This window comes from Heterodontus francisci, chromosome 4 (assembly GCF_036365525.1).
Source record: "Heterodontus francisci isolate sHetFra1 chromosome 4, sHetFra1.hap1, whole genome shotgun sequence".
In the NCBI taxonomy this organism is placed as follows: Eukaryota; Metazoa; Chordata; class Chondrichthyes; order Heterodontiformes; family Heterodontidae; genus Heterodontus; species Heterodontus francisci.
This window is the reverse complement of record NC_090374.1, coordinates 27,896,113-27,919,055: the sequence shown is the minus strand read 5'-3', so window position 1 is coordinate 27,919,055 and position 22,943 is coordinate 27,896,113. Positions and strand designations below refer to the sequence as shown.

Below are 22,943 nucleotides of genomic sequence, written 5' to 3'. Positions count from 1 at the left end.
TCCTGCGATTGCAGGGGAAGGTGCCCACTGGTCTGATGTTGACTCTCCTACAAGTATCTGCTCCAAGTCCACTTTGGCCAGATCCTGTTTTATCATATTGAAATTGGCCTTCCCCCAATTCAGTACCTTTATTTCCAGTCCATCTTTGTCCTTTTTCATTACTACCTCAAATCTTATAGAGTTATGATCACTATCCCCTAAATGCTCTCCCGCTGACACTTCTACCACTTGTCTGGCTTCATTCCCTAGGATTAGATCCAGTACTGCTCCTTCTTTTGTAGGACTTTCTCCGTGCTGGCTCAAAAACCTCTCCTGGATGCACTTTAAGAATTCTGCCCCCTTTAAGCCTTTTGCACAAAGACTATCCCAATTAATATTGGGGAAGTTGAAATCCCCTACTATTATTACCCTATTATTTTTACACCTCTCTGAAATTTGCCTACATATCTGCTCTTCTATCTCTTTCTGACTGTTTGGAGGCCTGTAGTACACTCCCAGTAAAGTGATTGCCCCCTTTTTGTTTTTACGTTCTACCCATATGGCCTCATTTGAGGAACCTTCTAAGATATCATTCATCCTTGCTGCAGTAATTGACTCCTTGATCAATAGTGCAATACCACCTCCTCTTTTATACCCCCCTCCCCCCACCCCATCACACCTGAAGATTCTGTACCCTGGAATATTGAGCTGCCAGTCCTACCCTTCCCTCAACCATGTCTCTGTGATAGCAATAATATCTCATTCCCATGTGTGAATCAAAGCCCTCGTTTCATCTGCCTTATTTGTAAGACTCCTTGCGTTAAAATAGATGCAATCCTGCCTTGCATTATTCGCTTGTGCCTCAACAGGACTATATTTGCTCTGCCTTTCAGACTGACTTAGTTTCTCTTCTATATTTGGCTGTGCATCACCCACTACTGTACCTCCACTCTGTATCCCATTCCCCTGCCAAAATATTTTAAACCCCTAGCCCACCGCCCCCAACAGCACTCGCAAACCTCCCTGCAAGGATGTTGGTCCCATTCCGGTTCAGGTGCAACCCGTCTGACCTGTTCCATTACACCCTCATTGTCGGAGTGTGTTCTTTTGAGTCCACTGTGTGCAATTAGAGTATTGCACACTTCTCTTAATTGGCTTCAATTCCTCCTCAACACTGCTCCTTTAGATGTTGTACCCTCGTAGGACCTAGGCTCACTGCATACTTTGGATGGATAACCATGTTCTTATTGTGGGGTGTATGACCCTGACCTTTTGTCCCATGTGTAGTTGAGGTAGTTGCGCTCCTGCATGTCGATCATGCACCTTCTTCATTCTCCCTTGTTTTTCAAGCAGTGTCTCCTGCATCTCGGAGAATTTGGACAGATGATGTCTTAGTTGAATCATTCTCACTTGTCTGCCAAACATGATCTCTGCTGGTGACGGTAAACCCATATCCATAGGTGTAGCTCTGAGGTGGAGCATGGCAACACAAAAATATTTTTTCGTTGTCCTGTCCTACACTTCAGGATAAGTGATTTAAAGGCGCAAACCATTCGCTCGGCAACACCATTAGACCATGGTTTATGCCCCATTTGGTACACATATGCCTGAAAGGTCTGTCTGTATACAGTGGCCTATTGTCAGAAATAATTTCTTCAGGTGCACTGAACAGACTGAATATGGCACTCAGTGTCTCTGCGACGACTGCGCTTGAAATGTCTTTTGCCTGTCTGACAATTGGAAATCTGGAAAAATAATCAGTGACTAAGATAAAGTTGTCTCCATTCATGGGAAAATAGATCAGTGGTGATTTTGAACCAAGGGACTGACTGAATCTCGTGAGGGTGTAGAGGTTCTTTAGGTTGTTGTGGCTGGTGGCACTGGCATGCCTCACACATCCTCACTAACTTTCCAATGTCACTGTTGATCCCGGGCCAATAAACAGTATCTCATGCCAGTCGTCTTGTTCGCTGTATGCCCATATGGCCTTGATGAATTTGTGACCAGATGTCCCATAGGAGAGCTTTGGACACAATCATTTGTTTTCCTCTGAAGCTGATGCCTCTCGAGGAACTGATATTATCTCTAAGGCCAAAAGCATCTGAGGATTTCTGGCCAACTTTCTATGATGACTCTTCACAGTCCCTTCAGTTGTGGGTCATTGGCTGTTTCTGATTGCAGTTGGTCATATTTGCGCTGACCAAAATGCAATAAATTGATTTTGAGTACATCTTCCACCTTGATGTCCATACTGTCTCCTTGTAGATCCAGTGGAACTTCTTCATTCTTGCATCTATTTTAACACAATCTGCTCAGCATATTTGAGGTGACCATTTTAGTATCCAGTTTGTAGCAGACATCGAAGTCGTTCCCCTGTACTTTCACTAACAGCCACTGTAGTTGAGGTTGTGTGCTTGTCAATGGTTTGCACCAGATCATCTGCAGTGGTTTGTGGTCAGTTTCCATAGAGAACTGCTTACTGAACGGGTAGGTGTGGAACCTTGTGATCCCGAACACCAGAGCAAGTGTTTCAAGCTCTGTTTGGGTAATTGGATTGTGCTGAGGATAAACATTTGGATCCAAATGCAGGATGCACGCTCCTAGCCCTTTTTGTGAGGCATCGACTTCCAGGATTGTCTTTTTCCTTGGATCATAGTACTGCAGGGTACAGGTTTCTGCTGCCAATGCTTGTTTGAAAGATTCAAACATATGCTGATGATCCTTCTGCCATACGTAGGGTACGTCTTTCTTAAAGCATCATCGCTAAGAGAGCTCTTATTCAGGAAAATTTGGAATGTATGGTGCCGAGAAGTTGAAAAGTCCATGACATCTCTGTTGATCTTCCTTGTCTTGTGGAGTAGGCATATGCCTTACATCTTCGACTTTGCTTGGGTCAGGACAGATTCCACAACCTGAATAGATGGAGCCAAAAAAATTAATCTGACTTGCATTCATCTGGCACTTATAAATGAGTATGATAAATGAGCCTTTCACAATGAGCTACTGCCCTCAGTGAATGAAGATTTCGATCATGCTCTTCTTTGGTTTTGCCCATGACCGCAATATCATCGGCAATGCATATACATCCAGGCAAGTTTTTTATAATTCTGTCATATGCTGTTGAAACAGATCTTGATTGACAGATAAGATGAAGGGTAGTCTCTGGATACAATGTCTTCCAAATGGTGTTCTGAAGGTGGTGACTTCCTGAGGTTCCTTAGCTAGGTGTACTGACCAATATCCATGTTTAGCATCCAACGTGGAGAACAATTTGGCTCCTGTGAACTTGGGATTCAATTCCTAAAATTTTGGAAACTTGAGGGTATCTCTGTGGAGAGAGGTTTAGACGCTTTGGATCTAGACATACCCTGATTGCTCCAACCTTCTTTAGTACACACGTAATTGAGCTGCAACGGTCTGTGTGATGATGCACACCACAATGATGCCATTGCATTCCATGTCATTCAACTCGCTCTTAAGCTTTTCTTGTATGTGCATGCTGCACTTTCTGGGAGGGTTGACTGATGGAATTGCATCCTCTCTGAGGTGCAGTATGGCATCGCCTTTGAAGTCTCCAATGGTTCGAACCGGTTCGGGTACATTTGTTGTATCTCATGGACTGATTCAATGTAGGTGCCCTTGGTCTCTTCTGCTGTAACGGGTACCTTGGTGATCTCGTGGATAGTCACAATGTTGAGGTCCTTACACGCTGGTAGTCCTGCCACTGCTGGTCCACTCGTGTCTACCAGGTAAAATATTTGCGGTTTCCATGCCGACTTGACATAGCTTCATTGCATTGTTAGCGTGCCGCTGCAAGGGATGGGTGACCCATTGTATACAGTTAACTTTTGCAGTTGTCAGTTGTATCATTACTTTCCAATGACCCCGGTACATATCCTTCAGGATTTGGACTGGCAGGATATTTGCACTAGCTCCCATGCCACTCTTATTCCTGAGTGTATGTTTGCCAACTTTCTTTGGATGTTAATAGTAGCAAAAGCTTCCATTTTTTTGACTACTTCAGCACGATGTGTCAGGTTCACAACGTGAAATACCTGCTCCTCTTTTAAGAATAATTGCACTTTCAACCTGAATATATTAATGGCAAAATACAAACTAGGCCTCATGGAATGGAATAAGTGGACGTTGAATCTTCCTACAGAAAGGAGCAAAGACCAATCCAAACCAGTGAAAAATGACAGGCAAGAAAAGACCCTCTGGTCCATCAGCCTGTCCCATTCAGTTATGATGCATCACAATACAAACACTTCCTACTCCAACCAGAGCCACATAATCTCCTGGGATAGGCAATAAAACAGATTTTTAAAAAACCAGGCCAATTAGGGTAAGAAATCTAAATAAGTCCTCTCCAACTCCCTAAAACCTCCAGAACAGAACCGATTAAGTGCACAGTCACCTGTCATGTGTTCTTTGTGTTATTTTAAGCAACACAATGAGGTACGTGGATTCCAGTGCCTTGAAGATCTCGAACAGGTTTATTAACAGCTAAACTAGTATATACAATACAGTGCAAACTATGTACAGAACCTTTGTCTAGGGTATTACAGTTGCAGAGTGACTATAACTTCTAGTCGCATGACTATGTCCTTAGCTCATTAGAAAACTGAGTTCTTAAAGGGACATCACTCTTGAAGCAAATATACAAAATCACCCAATTATCCTAATGTACAAAGCATACTCTGTGAATAGCAATGAGCAAATTCTATGCACTTTGAACTTGGCATAATCAATGGCTAGATACAATTAACGCAGTAACCCTACTGCGTCTTTGAAGCATGCATAGACACCCATTGCTAAGACGTGCCTTCCTATCACCTATTATAGTGTGGGATCTAACAATTTCCTGAGGGCCAGGAAGGTGGGAAGTGGTGGGCTCCTTATGCTATGCAGAAACAGTCATGGGAGTGAGGTGGCACTCTACCCATGGCAGCTGGGTCCTGGCATGGGGCTGCTTCTGGCTGCATCTCAGGAGGGAGCTGCTGGACACCCTGGTCTCTCCACAAAGAGTGGGTAGCAGGTCATTAGTTGTCTACCAGAGGTAAAATGTGGCCGGGAGTCTCGCAAATGGCTGAGGCAGAATAATCGCCATGACAAAAATCAGCCCATAGTGTGAGAGAGGTACAGGTGTGAGGGTTTGGCGCCATTTAAATTTCCATTGCCTTCAATTGAAAAGTCAATCAAGCTGATTTTAAAGGGACTGCTGATTCACTATTGCCCGTTCTCTATTCCAACCCAGAACTATTTTCAGCCCCATTAACCCCTGGTCATGGCACTTAAAGGGCTGACACTCATTAATGAGTGCAATAGAAGTTATATTCAGTCTTACATTGCCAATTCTCTCAATCACTAATACCTGTGGAAATGTAGATAAGCAAAGGCACCCACACGGCTGGTTTGATCCATTTGACCCTATCCTTGCTATATTCTCCTTGCTGCAACTAGCCGCCTTAAATGAGTCTTGTCAATGCAGTTAGAAAAGAAACTCCCAGCTTCAAAAGAGAGACCGTTACCATATCTGGCAGCATTTTCATATTCTAAACTCTATCAATGAACCTCTATTCAAAACTGAAACAATTACTTTATAATGGCAAGAGGTACGTAATAATGGTTTGTGTCCACTGGAATTGAATAAAACCCCTCAGAATCTGTGAACTGGGTAATCCTGGGTAAATTATTCATTTCTTTGATCTGGCAATTTGTTCTTATTCTGTTCTAACATGGAATGAAATCGAGGGCTCTGCTATCGAGCTGTGGGGCACTAATGTACAGAAACCTTACTGTGTACACCCTAACTTCCACTTTGCTTTTAGCCAAGTTGATAACCAGTTTAAGATGAGTGGCTTCACATCTTTGTTTAAATAGCAGGCAAAGGAATTCCAGATGTGTAGGTTTCAGATTGACATGTGAATGCCTCACATCATTTTCAGTGTCTGCATCTTGAAGTCTGTTGAAGTATTGACAAAATTGTGAAAATTGCTGGATGACATTTATGTGAATAAGATAATTACGTACCTAGTGTTAAGCACAGAATAACCCATGGAAAATACACTTTTTGTTGTACAATGTGCAAACAATTTTAATTTTATAATTTCACCATGTACAATCTCTTCAGGTAAACTTGCAAAACAGGATTGATTGGAAAGTACAGGCAATAATTCTTATCTCACCGATCACATCAAAAATGGATAAGAAAACATTACAGCTATTGTGAGGTGAACTTTGGCAGTTTGTTAGTAGCTGAGTTGAGAATTAAATTGGTGATTCAGTGCTGGGAGCGAGAGTCAGTGGAAGCAACAGTCAGAGAATCAGGGCAATAATCTGGGCTAGTGAGATAGTTGATGCATTAGTTTTAATTTTCAAAAGTTCCCTATATTCGGGGAAGGTTCCGTTCGATTGGAAAATAGTGAATGTAACTCCTTTATTCAAAAAGTGAGGGAGACAGAAAGCAGGAAACAACAGGCCAGTTAGCTTAACATCTGTCTTAGGGAAAATGGGAGAAGCTATTATTAAAGACGTTATAGCAGGGCATTTAGAAAAATGCAAGGTAATCAGGCAGAGTCAACATGGTTTTGTGAATCAATTTATTGGAGTTTTTTGAGGGAGTTACATGTGCTGAGGATAAAGGGGAAACCAGTGGATGTATTGTACTTAAATTTCCAGAAGGCATTTGATAAGGTGCCACATCAAAGGTTATTGCAAAAATAAAAGCTCATGGTATAGGGGTAACATATTGGCATGGATAGAAGATTGGCTAGCTAACAGGAAACAGAAAGTAGGCATAAATGGGTCATTTTCTGGTTGGCAAGATGGAACGAGTGGTGTGCCACAGGGATCTGTGCTGGGCCCTCAACTTTTTACAATTTATATAAATGACTTAGATGAAGAGACCAAAGGTATGGTTGCTCCATTTGCTGATGGCACAAAGATAGGTCGGAAAGTAACTTGTGAAGAGGACATAAGGTGGCTACAAAGGGATATGGATAGGTTAAGTGAGTTGGCAAAGACCTGGCAAATGGAATATAATGTGGGAAAATGTGAAATTGTCCATTTTGGCAGGAAGAATAAAAAAGAAGCATATCTAAATGGTGAGAGATTGCAGATCTCTGAGATGCAGAGGGAGCTGAATGTCCTACTACATGAATTGTGAAAGGTTAGTATGCAGGTACAGCACGTAATTAGGAAAGCTAATAGAATGTTATCATTTATCTCGAGGGGAATTGAATACAAAATTAGGGAGGTTATGCTTCAACTAGATAGGGCATTGGTGAGATCACATCTGGAGGACTGTGTACAGTACTGGTCTCCTTATTAAAAGAAGGATGTAAATGCATTGGAGGCAGTACAGAGAAGGTTTACTAATATCTGGAATGGGCGGGCTGTCTTATGAGGAAAGATTGGACAGGCTCGGCTTGTAACCGCTGGAATTTAGAAGAGTAAGAGGCGACTTGATTTAAACATATAAGATCCTGAGGGGTCTTGACAGGGTGGATGTGGAAAGGATGTTTCCCCTTGTGGGACAATCTAGAACTACGGGGCGCTGTTTAAAAATAAGGGGTCGCCTATTTAAGACAGAGATGAGGAGAAATTTTTTCTCTCAGAGGGTCGTGAGTCGTTGGAATTCTCTTCTTCAAAAAGCGGTGGAAGCAGAGTCTTTGAATATTTTTAAGGCAGAGGTAGCTAGATTCTTGATGAGGAAGGCGGTGGAATGTTATCAGGGGTAGGTGGGAATGTGGAGTAATCAGTTCAGCCATGAACTTATTGAATGGTGGAGCAGGCTCGAAGGGCCGGGTGACCTACTCCTGCTCCTAATTCGTACGTTCGTATGTAATATCCATCTCACAAGCAAGCATGGCTCCCCTTTGGAAGAGCGGAATCATACTTGAACTGACAGACCATTGGGGAATAGGTGGGTTTGGACCTGATTGTATTATCGATTAGAATCTCTGTGCACTTGGAGGGAAAGGACTTGGAATTCATTTATCAGCCAACTTTCATAAGGACATAGGAAATAGGAGCAGGAGTAGGCCATTTGGCCATTCAAGCCTGCTCTGCCATTCAACTAGATCATGGCTGATCTTCTACCTCAATGCCATTTTCCCGCACTATCCCCATATTCCTTGATATCTTTAATATCTAGAAATCTATTGATCTCTGTCTTTAATATACTCAATGACTGAGTCTCCACAGCCCTCTGGGGCAGAGAATTCCAAAGATTCACCACCCTCTGAGTGAAGAAATTCTTCCTCATCTCAGTCGTAAATGGCCTTCCCCTTATTCTGTGACTATGCCCTCTGGTTCTAGACCCACCTCCCCCCGCCCCCCCCCCCCCCCCACACTCCGTCCCAGCCAGGGAAACATCCCTCCTGCATCTACCCTGTCGAGCCCTGTAAGAATTCTTCGAAACTCTAGAGAATATTGGCCCAGTCTCCTCAATCTTTCCTCATGGGAGAATCCCAGCATCCCAGCGGTCAGTCTAGTGAACCTTTGCTGCACTCCCTCTTTGGCAAGTATATCCTTCCTTAGGTAAGTAGACCAAAACTGTACAAAATACTCCAGGTGAGGTCTCACCAAGGCTCTATACAATTGCAGCAAGACTCCTGTACTCAACTCCTCTTGTAATACAGCCCAACATACCATTTGCCTTCATAATTGCTTGCTGCACCTGAATGTTAGCTTTCGTTTTAGTTTTTTTTTTGTTTAGTTTAGAGATACAGCACTGAAACAGGCCCTTCGGCCCACCGAGTCTGTGCTGACCATCAACCACCCATTTATACTAATCCTGCACTAATTCCATATTCCTACCACGTCCCCACCTGTCCCTATATTTCCCTACCACCTACCTATACTAGGGGCAATTTATAATGGCCAATTAACCTATCAACCAGCAAGTCTTTGGCATGTGGGAGGAAACCGGAGCACCTGGAGGAAACCCATGCAGACACAGGGAGAACTTGCAAACTCCACACAGGCAGTGCCCAGAATTGAACCTGGGTCGCTGGAGCTGTGAGGCTGCGGTGCTAACCACTGCGCCACTGTGACTTATGAACAAGGACACTCATATCTCTTTGGACATCAACACTTTCCAATCACTCACCATTTAAGAAATGCTCTACATTTTTGTTTTTCCTACCAAAGTGGATAACTTCACATTTTTCAACATTATATTTCATCTGCCATGTTCTTACCCATTCACTTACCCTGTCTAAATCCCCTCTTTGCATCCTTCTCACAACTTACATTCCCACCTAGTTTTGTGGCGTCAGCAAACTTGGAAATATTACATTTGCCCCCCCCCCCCCATCTAAACCACTGATATACCTTGTGTATATCTGGGGCCAAAGCATTGATCCTTGCGATACCCCACTCCCACTAGTCATAGCCTGCATGATCGTATTGAATGGTGGATCAGGCTCGAAAGGCCGAATTTACCACAGGATACTAGGGGTATCCTAGAAACAGAAAAATAGGAGCAGGATTAGGCCATTTGGCCCTTTGAGTCTGCTCTGCCATTCAATACGATCATTGAACATTTTTCTATGTTTCTATTACCCCAATCCTTATCAAAAGCCTTCTGAAAATCCAAATATACCATGTCCACTGGTTCCCCCTTATCTATTCTGCTAGTTAAATCCTCAAAAAATTCTAACAGGTTTGCCCAACTGATTCATTTTTCATAAATCCATGTTGACTCTGCCCAATCTTATCATTATTTTCTAAGTGTCCAGCTATCATATCCTTTATAATAGATTCTCACATTTTCCCTGTTAGACTAACAGGTCTGTAGTTGACCATTTTCTTTCTCCCTCCTTCTTAAATAGTGAGGTTACATTTTCTACCTTCCAATCTGCAGGAACCGCTCCAGAATCTATAGAATTTTGAAAGATGACCACTAACCCATCCATTATCTCTGCAACCACCTCTTTCAACACTCTGGGATGCAGATCAATCAGGTCCAGAGGATTTATCAACTTTCAGTCCCATTAATTTCTCCAGTACTACTTTTTTCCTAATATGAATTTCTTTCAGTTCCTCATTCTCACTAGTCCTTTGGTTCTCTAGTATTCCTGGGAGTTTTTTTTTACATCTTCCTCCATGAAGACAGACACAACGTATTTGTTTAGTTTCTCTGCCATTTCCTTATTCCCCATTATAAATTCTCCTGTCTCTGTCTGTAATGGGCCCACATTTATCTTTGCTAATCTTTTCCTTTTTTACATACCTATCGAAGCTTTTACAGTCTGCTTTTATGTTTCTCGCTAATTTACCTTCATATTCCATTTTCTCTTTCTTTATCAGTTTCTTGGTCCTCCTTTGCTGAATTCTAAAATGCTGCTAATCCTCAGGGTTTTTACTTTTTTTTGGCAACATTATAAGCCTCTTCCTTTGATCTAATACAATCTTTAACTTCTATTGTTAGCCATGGTTCGATCACCTTTCCTGCTGGGTTTTTGTGCCTCAAAGGAATGTAAATTTGTTGTTAACCGTGTATTAATTCTTTAAATTCTAGCCATTACTTGCCTACCGTCATACCTTTTAATGTAGATTCCCAATCTACCACATCCAATTTGCATCTCATACCTTTGTAGTTTCCTTTATTTAGATTAAAGACCCTAGTTTTTGATTGAATTACATCACTTTCAAACTTAATGTAAAATTCTATCATATTATGGTCACTCTTCCCTGGAGGCTGCTTTACAATGAGATTATTAATTATCCCTTTCTCATTGCACAATACTAGATCTAAAATAACCCATTCTCTAGTTGGTTCCTCAACATACTGTTCTAGAAAACCATCTCGTATACATTCTAGGAATTTGTCCTCCACAGTATTAGTGCTTATTAGGTTTACCCAGTTTATATGTAGATTTAAGTCCCCCATGATTACTGTATGATCATTGTTACATGCACTGCTAATTTTCTTATTTATAGCATGCCCTACATTACCACTACTGTTTGGTGGCCTATAACAACTATCACTGTTTGCCCTTTTCTGTTTCTTAGCTCCACTAATGTACTGATCTCATCCTTTATTAACAGTGCTACACCAGCTGCTTTTCCTTTTTGTCTGTCCTTCCTAAATGTTGAATACTCTTGGGCATTCAGTTCTCAATCTTTGTCACCCTGCAGTCACGTCGACATAATGGCAATTAGATCATATCTGTTTACTTCCATTTGTGCCGTCAATTCATCTATCCTGTTGCAAATGCTGGGCACATTCAGATAGAGTACCTTTAATTCTCTTATTATTTTCGCAACCTCTGGCCGTATCTGTTGGCGCGCTCTTAAGTTTGCACACTCTGTCTCTTCCTGCCACACTCAGATTATCAATTCCCTTATTGCTACCTTGCTTTTTTGCCTTTTTCTCCCTCCTTAATTTATCACAGCTTCCCTCACTTGATCCCTCGTTTCCACTATTTAGTTTAAAGCCCTCTCCACCACCCTAGTCCCTTCTTCTCCTGAAAGTGCTACGATTTTATGGTTCCACAGGCATTAACAGAATCTCAGCACCTCACCTAAGTGGCAGTCTTATATGTATGAGCCTAGCCAGTGAGCATTAGCAGATTATTCCTCCTAGTGCGGCCATCGCAACCGAGGTTAATTTTTAATTAATTCTCGGTATATGGATGTCACTTGCAAGCCCGACATTTATTGCCCATCCCTAGTTACTTTTGAGAAGGTGGTGGTGAGCCACCGCCCTGAGCTACTGCAGTCCATAGCAGTGAAGTTGCTCTCACAATGCTGTTTGATACGGAGTTCCAAGATGTTGAAGTAGTGGCAATATATTTTCAAGTTGGGATGATGTGTGAGTTTCCGGGGAAGTTGGAGGTGATCGTGTTCCCCTTGTCCTTCTAGGGTGGTAGTGGTCATGGGTTTGGGAGGTGTTGTCAAGGAAGCTTGTGCAATTTGCAGTGGAAGCACTTTACAGCAGGAGTGAGAACACCAGCCAATTTTACCTCTCTAAATTGGGAGTATGAAAGCCAATTTTGAGGGTCCCAACTCACACCCAAGAACAAACCATTAATTGGTCTGAGGGCCTTCGAAATCAAAATAGTTTGGTACTATGTTGGATATTGCCCACTAAGCCACAAGGGATGGCACATTTGGATTCTACCCTTTTATCAACACATTTCTCTGGTGCTATTTATCAGATAGATAAATCAATGCTAGTGAAATCGACCAATACGTATGTTAAAAGCAAAATACTGCAGATGCTGGAAATCTGAAATAAAAACAAGAAATGCTGGAAACACTCAGCAGGTCTGGCAGCATCTGTGGAGAGAGAAGCAGAGTTAACGTTTCAGGTCAGTGACCAGAATTGGCAAATATTAGAAATGTAAAAGGTTATAAGCAAGTAAAGTGGGGGTGGGTAAGAGATAACAAAGGAGAAGTGACATCCTGAAGTTGCGTTCAGTTTTGGGGGGTGGGTGGTGGTATTACAGTAAACGTTGACAGTTCGTTGTCAATCGGTCCCTACCCCTCCACACTCCCCCCACAAAATATGTATGTTAATATCACCAAGTAAACTCACACCAAAACCCTGTGAGAACGGTTCAAAAGTGTCAAACAATTACTGTTCTTTTGCAGGGTTCCACGCCAGCCATGTGAGTGACAATGGGATTTTCTGACTCTCTTTCACATGCCCCGAAATTATACTTTGGGATATTCACAATTGGATAAAACATTCATCTGAAATTCCTCTCTCTGGTACTTTAGCAAAGTTGTTGAGCCTTTTCCTTAAGTAATTAATTCTTCCCATTGAACAGCAGTGAAAAGAATTTTAGACAAACATATGGAGGAGTATCTTTCCTCTTCTGCACAGTTGGAAAACTGTACCATATTTCTCCTTAGTTTCTTCAGAGTTAGACACAGAGGAGGGCGATCAGTCATATACACAAACCAATTCTCTTGGTAAACTTTAGCCATGTTTTTATTAACACATGATTTTGGTCAACCAACAGTGAATCATAATATCATCTTTACTCAATTCCCATAGTCTCCGATTAATTTGCTGGTTGGCGACTTCTGTCTCCTTAGGTGGTAGTTTCCCACTGTCGACCGCTGCCCTGACAGCCCCAAACAGACTCACATATATATATTCACATTCTACTGTATGCCCGGGGCATGAACACTAGCATAGCCTCTTTCTTGCCCTAAATCCTTGTTCACATGCACAGTTTTTGGTGATTTGTTAACCTTATTTGGCGTAGTAAATTATTCCTATTTCAGACTGTTAGTGTGGTCAGGGTCACTAGTTTTCCACCTTCCATTATCTTCAATGTTTCAGCTTTATCTGATGAGGACTTTATGATGCTGTGAGGTAAATCAGTTCAGAGGGCAACAGTCCTTGCCGCCAATGGGCTGGATTTTGTGGGGGGAGTGTGGAGGGGTGGGCAGCGATTGACAATGAACTGTCAATGTTTACTGTTATACCACCACCCACCCCCCAAAACTGAACGCAACTTCAGGATGTCAGACATATGCAAATGAGCGTGGAAATCCTGCTGTCGAAGGTTTGTCACTGAGGGCTCCAACATAGGTTGCACTGTGGCTCCTCCCAGAGCCAGCAATCACTGAAATCAATGAGAAGTTCCTTCTTTCTGCTCCCACACTGGTATTAGAAACCCCATAAAAAGTTGCACCTTGTTCGATCAGGTGTAACTGGATTTTTAACAGTGATGTGATGAATAAAGTTTGACGAACAGCAGACCTGGCCTTGAAAAGATCATTTTTATATTCGTGGAGTGCTGTTGACTGATTAATTAGACTTTTTAAGCTTTTATTTTTCTAATTTTTTAAAAGCACAATACTTTATCGTCTACTCTCACCTTATGTCTGTTTAAAAAAAAAGACTCATTTTATTTTACTGCTTTTTGTTTCCTGTTTTGGCTGTCAAATTCTTGGACAGCCTCACGGTAGTGCTCCAGCTTTATACTGTGAATGCTCAGTAAAGAATGCTGCAGATTGAGGTGAAATTTTCACCAGAGAGATTGATAGATCTCAGCGAGACTTGCTTCAAGGTCAACGGTGAGCACTGTTGCTTGAGCATTGACTGCAAACTCTGGGCCCTTAACTTTGTGTCAATGTTTTTTCTTTTTATATCAAGCAAACTTTTTCCAATCTCCCTTCCTATCAGATCAGCCGTCCATTATTCCCCCGCCAAATTATTTCTCATTGGCAAGGTGTTTTTTTTTTCTTAAAGCAGAAATGGTAAAGGGGAGACTGCATAAAGAAAATACATTTACATAGCATCCTTTAAAATCTCATAACATCCCAAAGCGTTTCACAGCCACTGAAGTACTTTTGAACATAAGATCATAAGAAATAGGAGCAGGCGTAGGCCATACCGCCCCTTGAGCCTGCTCTGCCGTTCACTAAGATCATAGCTGATCTTCTACATCAACTCCACTTTTCTGCTCTTTCCTATATCCCTTCATTCCATTGCTGCCCAAAAATCTATCGATCACAATCTTGAATATACTCATTGTCTGAGCATCGACAGCCCTCTGAGATTGACTATTCCAATGATTCACATCTTAGTCCTAAATGGCCAATCCCATATCATAGGATATACCACATAGAAACAGGCCCTTCTGCCCAACCAGTTAATGCTGGTGTTTATGCTCCAGTCGAGCCTCCTCCCGTCTTCCCTCATCTAACTCTATCAGCATAAACCTCTATTCCCTTCTCTGTCATATGCTTATCGCACCTCCCCTTAAATGCATCTATACTATTCACTTTAACCACTTCCTGTGGTAGCGAGTTCCACATTCTTACCACTCTCTGGGTAAAGAAGTTTCTTCTGAAATCCTTCTTTGACTTTTTAGTGACTATCTTACATTGATGGCCTTCAGTTTTGTTCTTCCCCAAATGGAAACATTCTCTCAAAACCTTTCAGGAAAATTCCAGTCATCTTCGGCCTGCCATTTGCATTAACGAATCTCAGTTCCCAATTTATGACATTCACAACTGCTATATAACAGAACAAAACACGAAAAAAAATTTAAATAGAAACTAAGCATGTTATATACTTCCACTTTTCCTGATTTCCTTTTCCTTTCATTGTTTCTTCACCCCTCCCCCAGTCTATCTTTTATGTTGATTTAAAAAGAAACTTAATTTCTGATGAATAAATTCTACTGTAACTATTCTGTATTATCTTTCAATGTTTTGCCTTCCCTTCCATCTCCCTGAAGACATTGTTCACTGGCACACAGTTTCCTGGGCACCCTAAGGTACCCCATTCAAGTGACCATTCTTCATGTCTAAGACTTACTCGTGATTTTGATTGGTCATTCCTTCAACCATAGGAGAGCATCACATTTGAGCTGGTTCTACCCTCACTCTTATTGCCAGCATGAAGCAGAAGTGTAACTCTAACTGATTAGTTACCCCTCCCCTGACTCCCCATCCTCTGTCTCACCTATTCCAGGAGCAACAATTGTAAGAGCTCTGATGTGGATATCAGATAACTCAGCACAAGTAGGGACAACCTGGCGCTTCCTGGTGTGCGTACAACATAGGAACAGGAGGAGGCCACTCAGCCCCTTGAGCTTGTTCCACCATTCAGTCAGATCATGGCTGATCTGTACCTCAGCTTAATTCAGCTACTTTGGCTCCATATTCCTTCATACCTTGCCTAGCAAAAATCTATCGATTTCAGTTTTGAACAATCCAATGGACCCAATGTCCACCACCTTTTAAGGAAGCAAAGTCCAGATTTCCTTTACCAATTATGTGAAAATAAAATCCTGATTTCTGTCCTAAAGTGGCCTCCCTTTAATTTTAGCATTATGCCATCTTGTTCTGGATTCCCTCACCAGAGCAAATCTCTGTATCTACTTCACTGAATGTCTTTGTCATTTTAAACCTCAGTTAGATCACCCCCTCAACCTTCAGAACTCAAGGGAATACAAGTCAAATTTACACAACCAGGCCTCATAATTTAACCTTTCAAGTCCTGTCATGGCTCAGCTACTCTCAGACTAAACTCCCTGAGCCATCAGGGGAAGATTTTGCTGCTTTTTTTTTCTTACTTTGCTTTCCAAAGCTCCTGGGTCCTCTGTTCCATTTTGAAGCTGGGTCCCATGCGGAAAGGATTGGTTGAGACTCAGCTGGCAAGTTGATTGGCTGAGCTCCATTATCTATGTCAAAGAGGTCTTTAAGTTAATTTTTGATCCTTCCTTTGGTCTCAAACTGTGAAGTGCTGCTGCAAGAAAGCTATCTCGACACCACGAGCTCAATCCTACACATATGAGTTGTGACTGCAACATCTTTTAAGAGTTGAGCCAAATTTTCCTTGTCATCTTTGAGAGTGGCCATGTTGTGATCATATGTATAAGGAAAATATACCAGCACTCAGGCCAAACCTTACATTCATGTAACAATATAAAGAAGACCAGTTCTAGTATTTCAAAACTGTTACTTGTATTCTTCTATTTAGTTAATATTTTTGGTGATTCTTCTGATTATTAAGGTGAGTTTATGACAGTGTGGGGGAATGAAGCATTTTTTTCACTTTCGCACCATTGAGCACACTCAGATCAGATGTACTATCAGTAAGTACAAGATTAAATTTTCCTTTACTCTACCCTCAAAGTGGCTTCAACCCCACCTTCAAAATGGTGAACCTTTACTGCCCAAGTGTGGATCATATTCTATTTCTGAACACCAACCATCCTTCTGGCCTGTGATTGCATTCACCAATCTGTACTGAATTCCACTCAATTCATGACAATTGCTTAAGCCATTCAAATCACACAGAATTTGCAGCGCAGAAACAGGCCATTTGGTCTATGCTGGTGTTTATTATCCATACAAGCCTCCTCTTACCCTACTTCATCAACCTTTATCAGCATAACTGTCTAAGGAATTAGATTTCACAGCTGCTTTTATACCTCAAAGTAAGGGGATATAAATTGTAATTGTTGCTCATTTTAATGCGGACTGATTTCAATAAGGAGAATGAAATGGTCATAGCCCCCTTGTTTTACCTCCTGCACTGTCTCACAACATGCAATGTGGTACAGTATGAATTAGTAAAATTTAATGTGTCATCCCCTTATCTTTTCAGTAATCATTCACACCTGTTAAGTAAACTGTGTATAAAAATCTCTAGGGGCCTGCTCCAATCTTAAATTAATCAGTGAAGGGAGATTCAAATATGATTAAATTGACAACAAGGAGCCTGGAAAAGTCTCAAAGACCTTGAATTTTCACAACACGATAATAAGAGACTCCCAGAGAAGGTAGTTAATTCAGGGTCACATGGCACCTCTAACAGAGAACTGAATCGATAGACCTGTTGAGTCGGGAAGATTCTAGGTTCTCAAGGGTGAGATTTAGAGTTCCCTAAAGTAAGTAAGGTGAAAATGTGAGTGGGAGGGAGAATCCATGTCAAAATAATTACACAGATGTTTTGGATGGGAGAGTGATGAGGGCTTGAAGAGCGAAATGGCCTTTTTGTTACTTTGGATTTTCTTGAGTTTTTATGCAGAATAAATCATAGAAATCATAGAAAATTGACAACACAGAAGGAGACTATTTGGTCCATCATGTGAGTGCCAGTTTGAATTGATCCCTCCACTAAAACAGCAAAACATTCACAGAAGCACACCAAGGATTTACATGCTGATATCCAGCAGCATAATTTTAAAGTCCAAAGTATCTCTTTTTTTCTTCAAAAAGTATGTAAATTTTGGACTCTGTGCAATGAGAGCAATTTAAGATGAGTCATGAGTCACACGTAGTCTAAAATTCCTGCTAATTTAATTCTATTAAAAACAAAGTAGCATGATTTGAAAATAAAGCTCGTTCAAATGCTTCCTAATTCTGAATGAATTCTTTTTTTTCATTGTCTTCCGCATCTGGAAAACTTTATTTGTATCACTAGAGGGCAATGTAGCTTTCTCTGAGATCAGTACAACCAAAAGAGGCCTTAACATCTAAGGCCATCAAAAAAAACCTCACTAATCATGGGAAAAATGCTCAAATTTGCAGTCATCAGTAAATATAATTTGCACCCTGCATTGGAGCCAACTATTTTTGATGACAGGAGAGGTACCTTAGAATTTTGTCTGATTTAAGGAGCAAAATATGAGATTTTTTACCCAATGTGAACTATGTGGTAGATTCCCTGTGTCACTCATTCTTTATTTGTCCCTGTTAAGTGTCTCAATGTCAATACTAATTCATTTTACGCGCTCAAATCTTTTTGTTATCTGACTGGAACTCTTCCGATTTTGCATGGACTGTGAGATTCGTGTGACTGTTAGTTCTGATTTCATACAAAAAAGCACTTGCTTTCAAGTTGAAAGTGCTTTCTAGTATGGCTTAATGTGCTGTGATCTGTAACACAACAGGACCTGGCATCAATTCTGACAAATATCATAAGAATCGCTTTGGCAGGATAAAGATCATGAAATCAAAACATGTCCACCTGTAATGTTATTAAAATGATTTTAATTATTCCCCTTCATATGAGGTACGAACATACGAATTAGGAGCAGAAGTAGGCCACTCGGCCCTTCGAGCCTGCTTTGTTATTCAATACGTTCATGGCTGAACTGATTACTCCACATTTCCATCTATCCCCGATAACCTTCCACCCCATCTACCGCTGCCTTAAAAATATTCAAAGACTCTGCTTCCACTGCCTTTTGAGGAAGAGAATTCCAAAGACTCATGACCCTCTGAGAAGAAATTTCTTCTCATCTCTGTCTTAAATGGGCAACCCTTTATTTTTAAACAGTGACTCCTAGTTCTAGATTCTCCCACAAGGGGAAACATCTTTTCCACATCCTCCCTGTCAAGACCCCTCAAGATGTTATATGTTTCAATCAAGTCACCTCTTACTCTTCTAAATTCCAGCAAATACAAGCCTAGTCTCTCCAATCTTTCCACATAAGACAGCTCACCCATTCCAGGTATTAGTCTAGTAAACCTTCTCTTCACTGCCTCCAACGTATTTATATCCTTCCTTAAATAAGGAAACCAGTACTTTACACAGTACTCCAGATGTGGTCTCACCAATGCCCAGTATAGCTGAAGCATAACCTCCCTACTTTTGTACTCAATTCCCCTCGCGATAAACAATAACATTCTATTAGCTTTCCTAATCTGTGAGATGAAGTGTTAACTCTGCTTCTATCTCCACAGATGCTGCCTGACCTGCTGAGTATTTCCAGCACTTTGTTTTTATTTCAGGTTTCTAGCATCTGCAGTATGTTGCTTCTAATATCCTGAATTCCTTATTGGATTTACTAGTGACTATCATATGTTTATGACCCCTAGTTTTGGACACCCCCACGTGAAAACATCTTCCTTAAATCTACCCATCAAACCCCATCATAATTTTAAGGACCTGTGTTAGGTCAGTTTCCAGCTATGTATTTGCCAGAGAGGTAAATGGAAAGTTGGTAGGAAGACATATGGAATGTTGGCCTTTATTATGAGGGGGAATGGAGTATAAAAGTAGGGAAGTCTTGATACAACTCTACAGGACATCGGTGAGACCGCACCAAGAGTGCTGCATACATTTTTGGTCACCTTACTTAAAGAGGGATATACATGCATTGGAAGCAGTTCTGGGAAGGATCACTAGGCTGATTCCTGGGATGATGTGATTGTCTTATGAGGAAAGGTTAAGCAGGTTCGGCCAATACTCATTACACTTTAGAAGAATGAGAGATGATCTTACTGAAGCATATAAGATGCTGAGGGGGCTTCACAGGGTAGGTGCTGAGAGGATGTTTCCCCTCGAGGGGGAATCTAGAACTAGGGGGCACAGTTTCAAAATAAGAGGTGTCCCTTTTAAGAGGGAGATGAGTAGGAATTTCTTCTCCCAGAGGGTTGTTAATCTTTGGAACTGTCTTCCCCAGAGAGCAGTAGAGACTGGGTCATTAAATATATTCAAGGCTGAGTTCGACAGATTTTTGATCTACAAGGGAGTCGGGGGTTATGGGAGCAGGCAGGAAAGTGGAGTTAAGGCCACAATCAGATCAGCCATGATCTTATTGAATGGCAGAGCAGGCTCAAGGGGCCAAATGGCCTACTCCTGCTCCTATTTCTTATGTTCTAAAAGAGCTCCAGCAGCCTTTAATATCCAGTTACGCCAACATTTAAAATTTGGAAGTAATCGCCATAGTTTTGTTTACTTGTTTCCTATGATTTTATTTATTCTCTTTTCTGAACAATCAAAACCCTTGGGGCCCACTCCAGTGGGTAAATGGGTCACATAGTATGGTACCAGGGAAAGGCCTGATTTGATTCTTGGTCTGTGCTGAGTTTAGCCGGAATGATAAGAATGACCATTGGCAAGGTGTCGGGGGTCTATCACTGCCTTAGAACCAAAAAACTTGAATGAGTTCGTGCTTTCAGGAGATACTTGGGAATTAAAATTATAGGGGTTTACAAAAAGAAACCTGCACCATTTAGAAATTACAAAACCTACTTTGACTCTACAGGCTATTAGATTTAGCAATGATCTGTTATAAATATTGCAATGCCCTGTAGATTTGCCTGATAATCCTGATTATTAATTAGATCTCTTCATTTTTTTCAAGACACATATATCAAGCATCTCCTATCAAGTTTCAATCAACCCAAGACAGATGAGATAGGAAGGAATACAGGAACAAGCAGAGGCCATTCATCCCTTAAAGCCTCTTTTACTATTCAGTAGCGGTGTGCAAAAGAAACCTGACCCAAGTCCGAATGCTGGACCTGGAAGCCCGACCCGACCCGAACCCAACACATGCCATGTACTGATGTAAAGGCCTGCTGCCCAACCCAACCCCAACAGGTCCCAATGACATGTGTCGGGTTTGGGTCGGGTCGCACTTCGGGGTCCAGAATTTCGGTTCGCGTCAGGTTTCCTTTGCATACCCCTACTACTCAGTTAGATCACAGCTGATCTGCATCTAAGCTCCATTTACCCACCTAGTTTCCGTCTCCTTTAATATCCTTGCTTCGCAAAAATCTTTCAACCTCAGTTTTGACACTTTCAATTAACCCCCAGCCTCAACAACTTTTTGGGGGAGAGAGTTCCAGATTTCCACTACCCTGTGTAGGAAGAAGTGCTTCTTGACATCATTCCTGAATGGCCTAGCTCTAAGTTTAAGGTTATTCCCCGTTGGTGGGCTCCCCCATCAGATTTAATATTTGTGTTCCTCTAATGGCTGTTAAACATCCTTGGTGAAATTAGTCTCAGGCCAATGCTAGAATGCCTTTATCAGGGCTCAATAGGAACTACTTGCCAGTCTCTCTCGAGAGGTTACAAGAGTGCATCATAAGTAAGTGAAATGGATGTGTTGTGTAGTTGGGAAATGCTCTTCCACGTTTGGGTTTTAGGTGCATTTTCACAGTAATATCTACATTGCATCTGAACTGTGTCTGTACCTAGTCTTGGGAATGATTTTCATCACTTAGAACTGAATTTCACACAAGATTTCATCTGTGTTTCAATAAATACAAGAACACTCAAAAAAAAATTGGAATGACACTGTATTTAACTTACTTGCGATAATTAGATTTTTTGTTGCCATCTAAACGCTAATATTGAGGCCACTAAACAAATCCGACTAAACAAACATCATAAACAATATCAAAAATAAATGAAAAAATAACCTGCCGAAAAGAATTGAAGAGTTAAACTGAAATATGCCACTGAGAAACGAGTAAGATGGAAAATAAAATTCTTGGATGAAGATTATAGGCAGCACATGCAAATATGATAGGGAAGAGCAGTTTGCACAATCACAATGGCTGAATGATTTGCGCAAATTATACATTACAAGCTTTAACATGGGGCAAAATGTTCCACAGATTGTATTACTGATGGACTGAATTACAAAACAAGCAGAATAGAAATATATTAAATATTTCTGCACTTCTGTTGGGATTGGGGGGGTGGGGGAACTCAGAATTGTAGAATGACATCCTGTGTAATTTTTCTTGTTGTACACTGTCATCTGCAGTTAACGTGAACACTTTGCTACCTTCACAGGATGATGAGGTGAGAGAAAGCCGCTTTAGCTTCACAGCATATGGGGTGGGACCTTGCCTACAAGCGAAAGATGGAGTCACTGCAAAAGGGGCAATCAACACATCTCAGCCTGCACCTAAAAACCAAGACGATATGAGAAAACTCTTCATTGACAGAGCCAAGAAGATTGACACAGCGGCACGAGCTGGTTTTCCTTTAGCCTTTTTAATTTTCAATATTTTTTATTGGGTCATCTACAAAATCCTTAGACATGAGGACATACACCAACAGCAGTAGTTGTAGGCCTCACCCAGACATCATTTACAGTATACGCCAGCAACAAAAGTAACGTTGAAAGGAATCCTAGTGGTAAGGAGGTCATATTGAGCCAGAATTCATTTTTAATACACTGAGCAGTGATATTGGATGAGCTATGCAAATCTAAAGAGGAACCCAAATGAACAACAATAAATTAGTTATCCAATGCTTTTTGCATTTTCACATCGCACAGAGTACTCGGGAAAGGGATTTTTTTTTTACATGGGTGAAAATGTTACTGGCAAAGTAAAATATTGACTGAAATAAATATATTAATGGTTCTCCTTTTCTCAATGTTTTAAGCTGACTGCTTCCAATTTGAAGATAGCAGTAAATAAATTACTGCAGACATATTAGAGGGAACTGTTGTGGAAAAAACAATTATCTGGGAGAGAGAGCAGGTAATTGGAAGCTCACAATATATCTTCTAGTCATAACCCATTTTCTTTATATCTTCCAAATTTAATTGTAACTGGGAATGGGAAAGCAACTTCTCAGCTGACAAGATAGCACGTGTGTTCATCCATCCAATTCCACCCCTTCGCCCTTTCTCTGCATCTCTTGTCAGATGTTGCAGCTCTTCCCTATCCAACTAATGAATTTGTTTGCTTTGGTAGTGCCCAGTTCGATTTTTGGTGCTGTA

The 22,943-nt window shown here is 41.2% G+C and overlaps 1 protein-coding gene across 1 annotated transcript in view; it reads left to right on the top strand.

Annotated features, from left to right (window-relative positions):
• glra3 (glycine receptor, alpha 3) overlaps positions 1-22,279 on the top strand; it is a 257,751-nt gene extending 235,472 nt beyond the window's left edge. The window contains exon 10 of the mRNA XM_068028776.1: positions 22,004-22,279. Within this exon, the coding sequence (XP_067884877.1) occupies positions 22,004-22,279 (276 nt within the window). The remainder of the gene's footprint in view (positions 1-22,003) is intronic.
• The last annotated feature ends 664 nt before the right edge of the window (positions 22,280-22,943 follow it).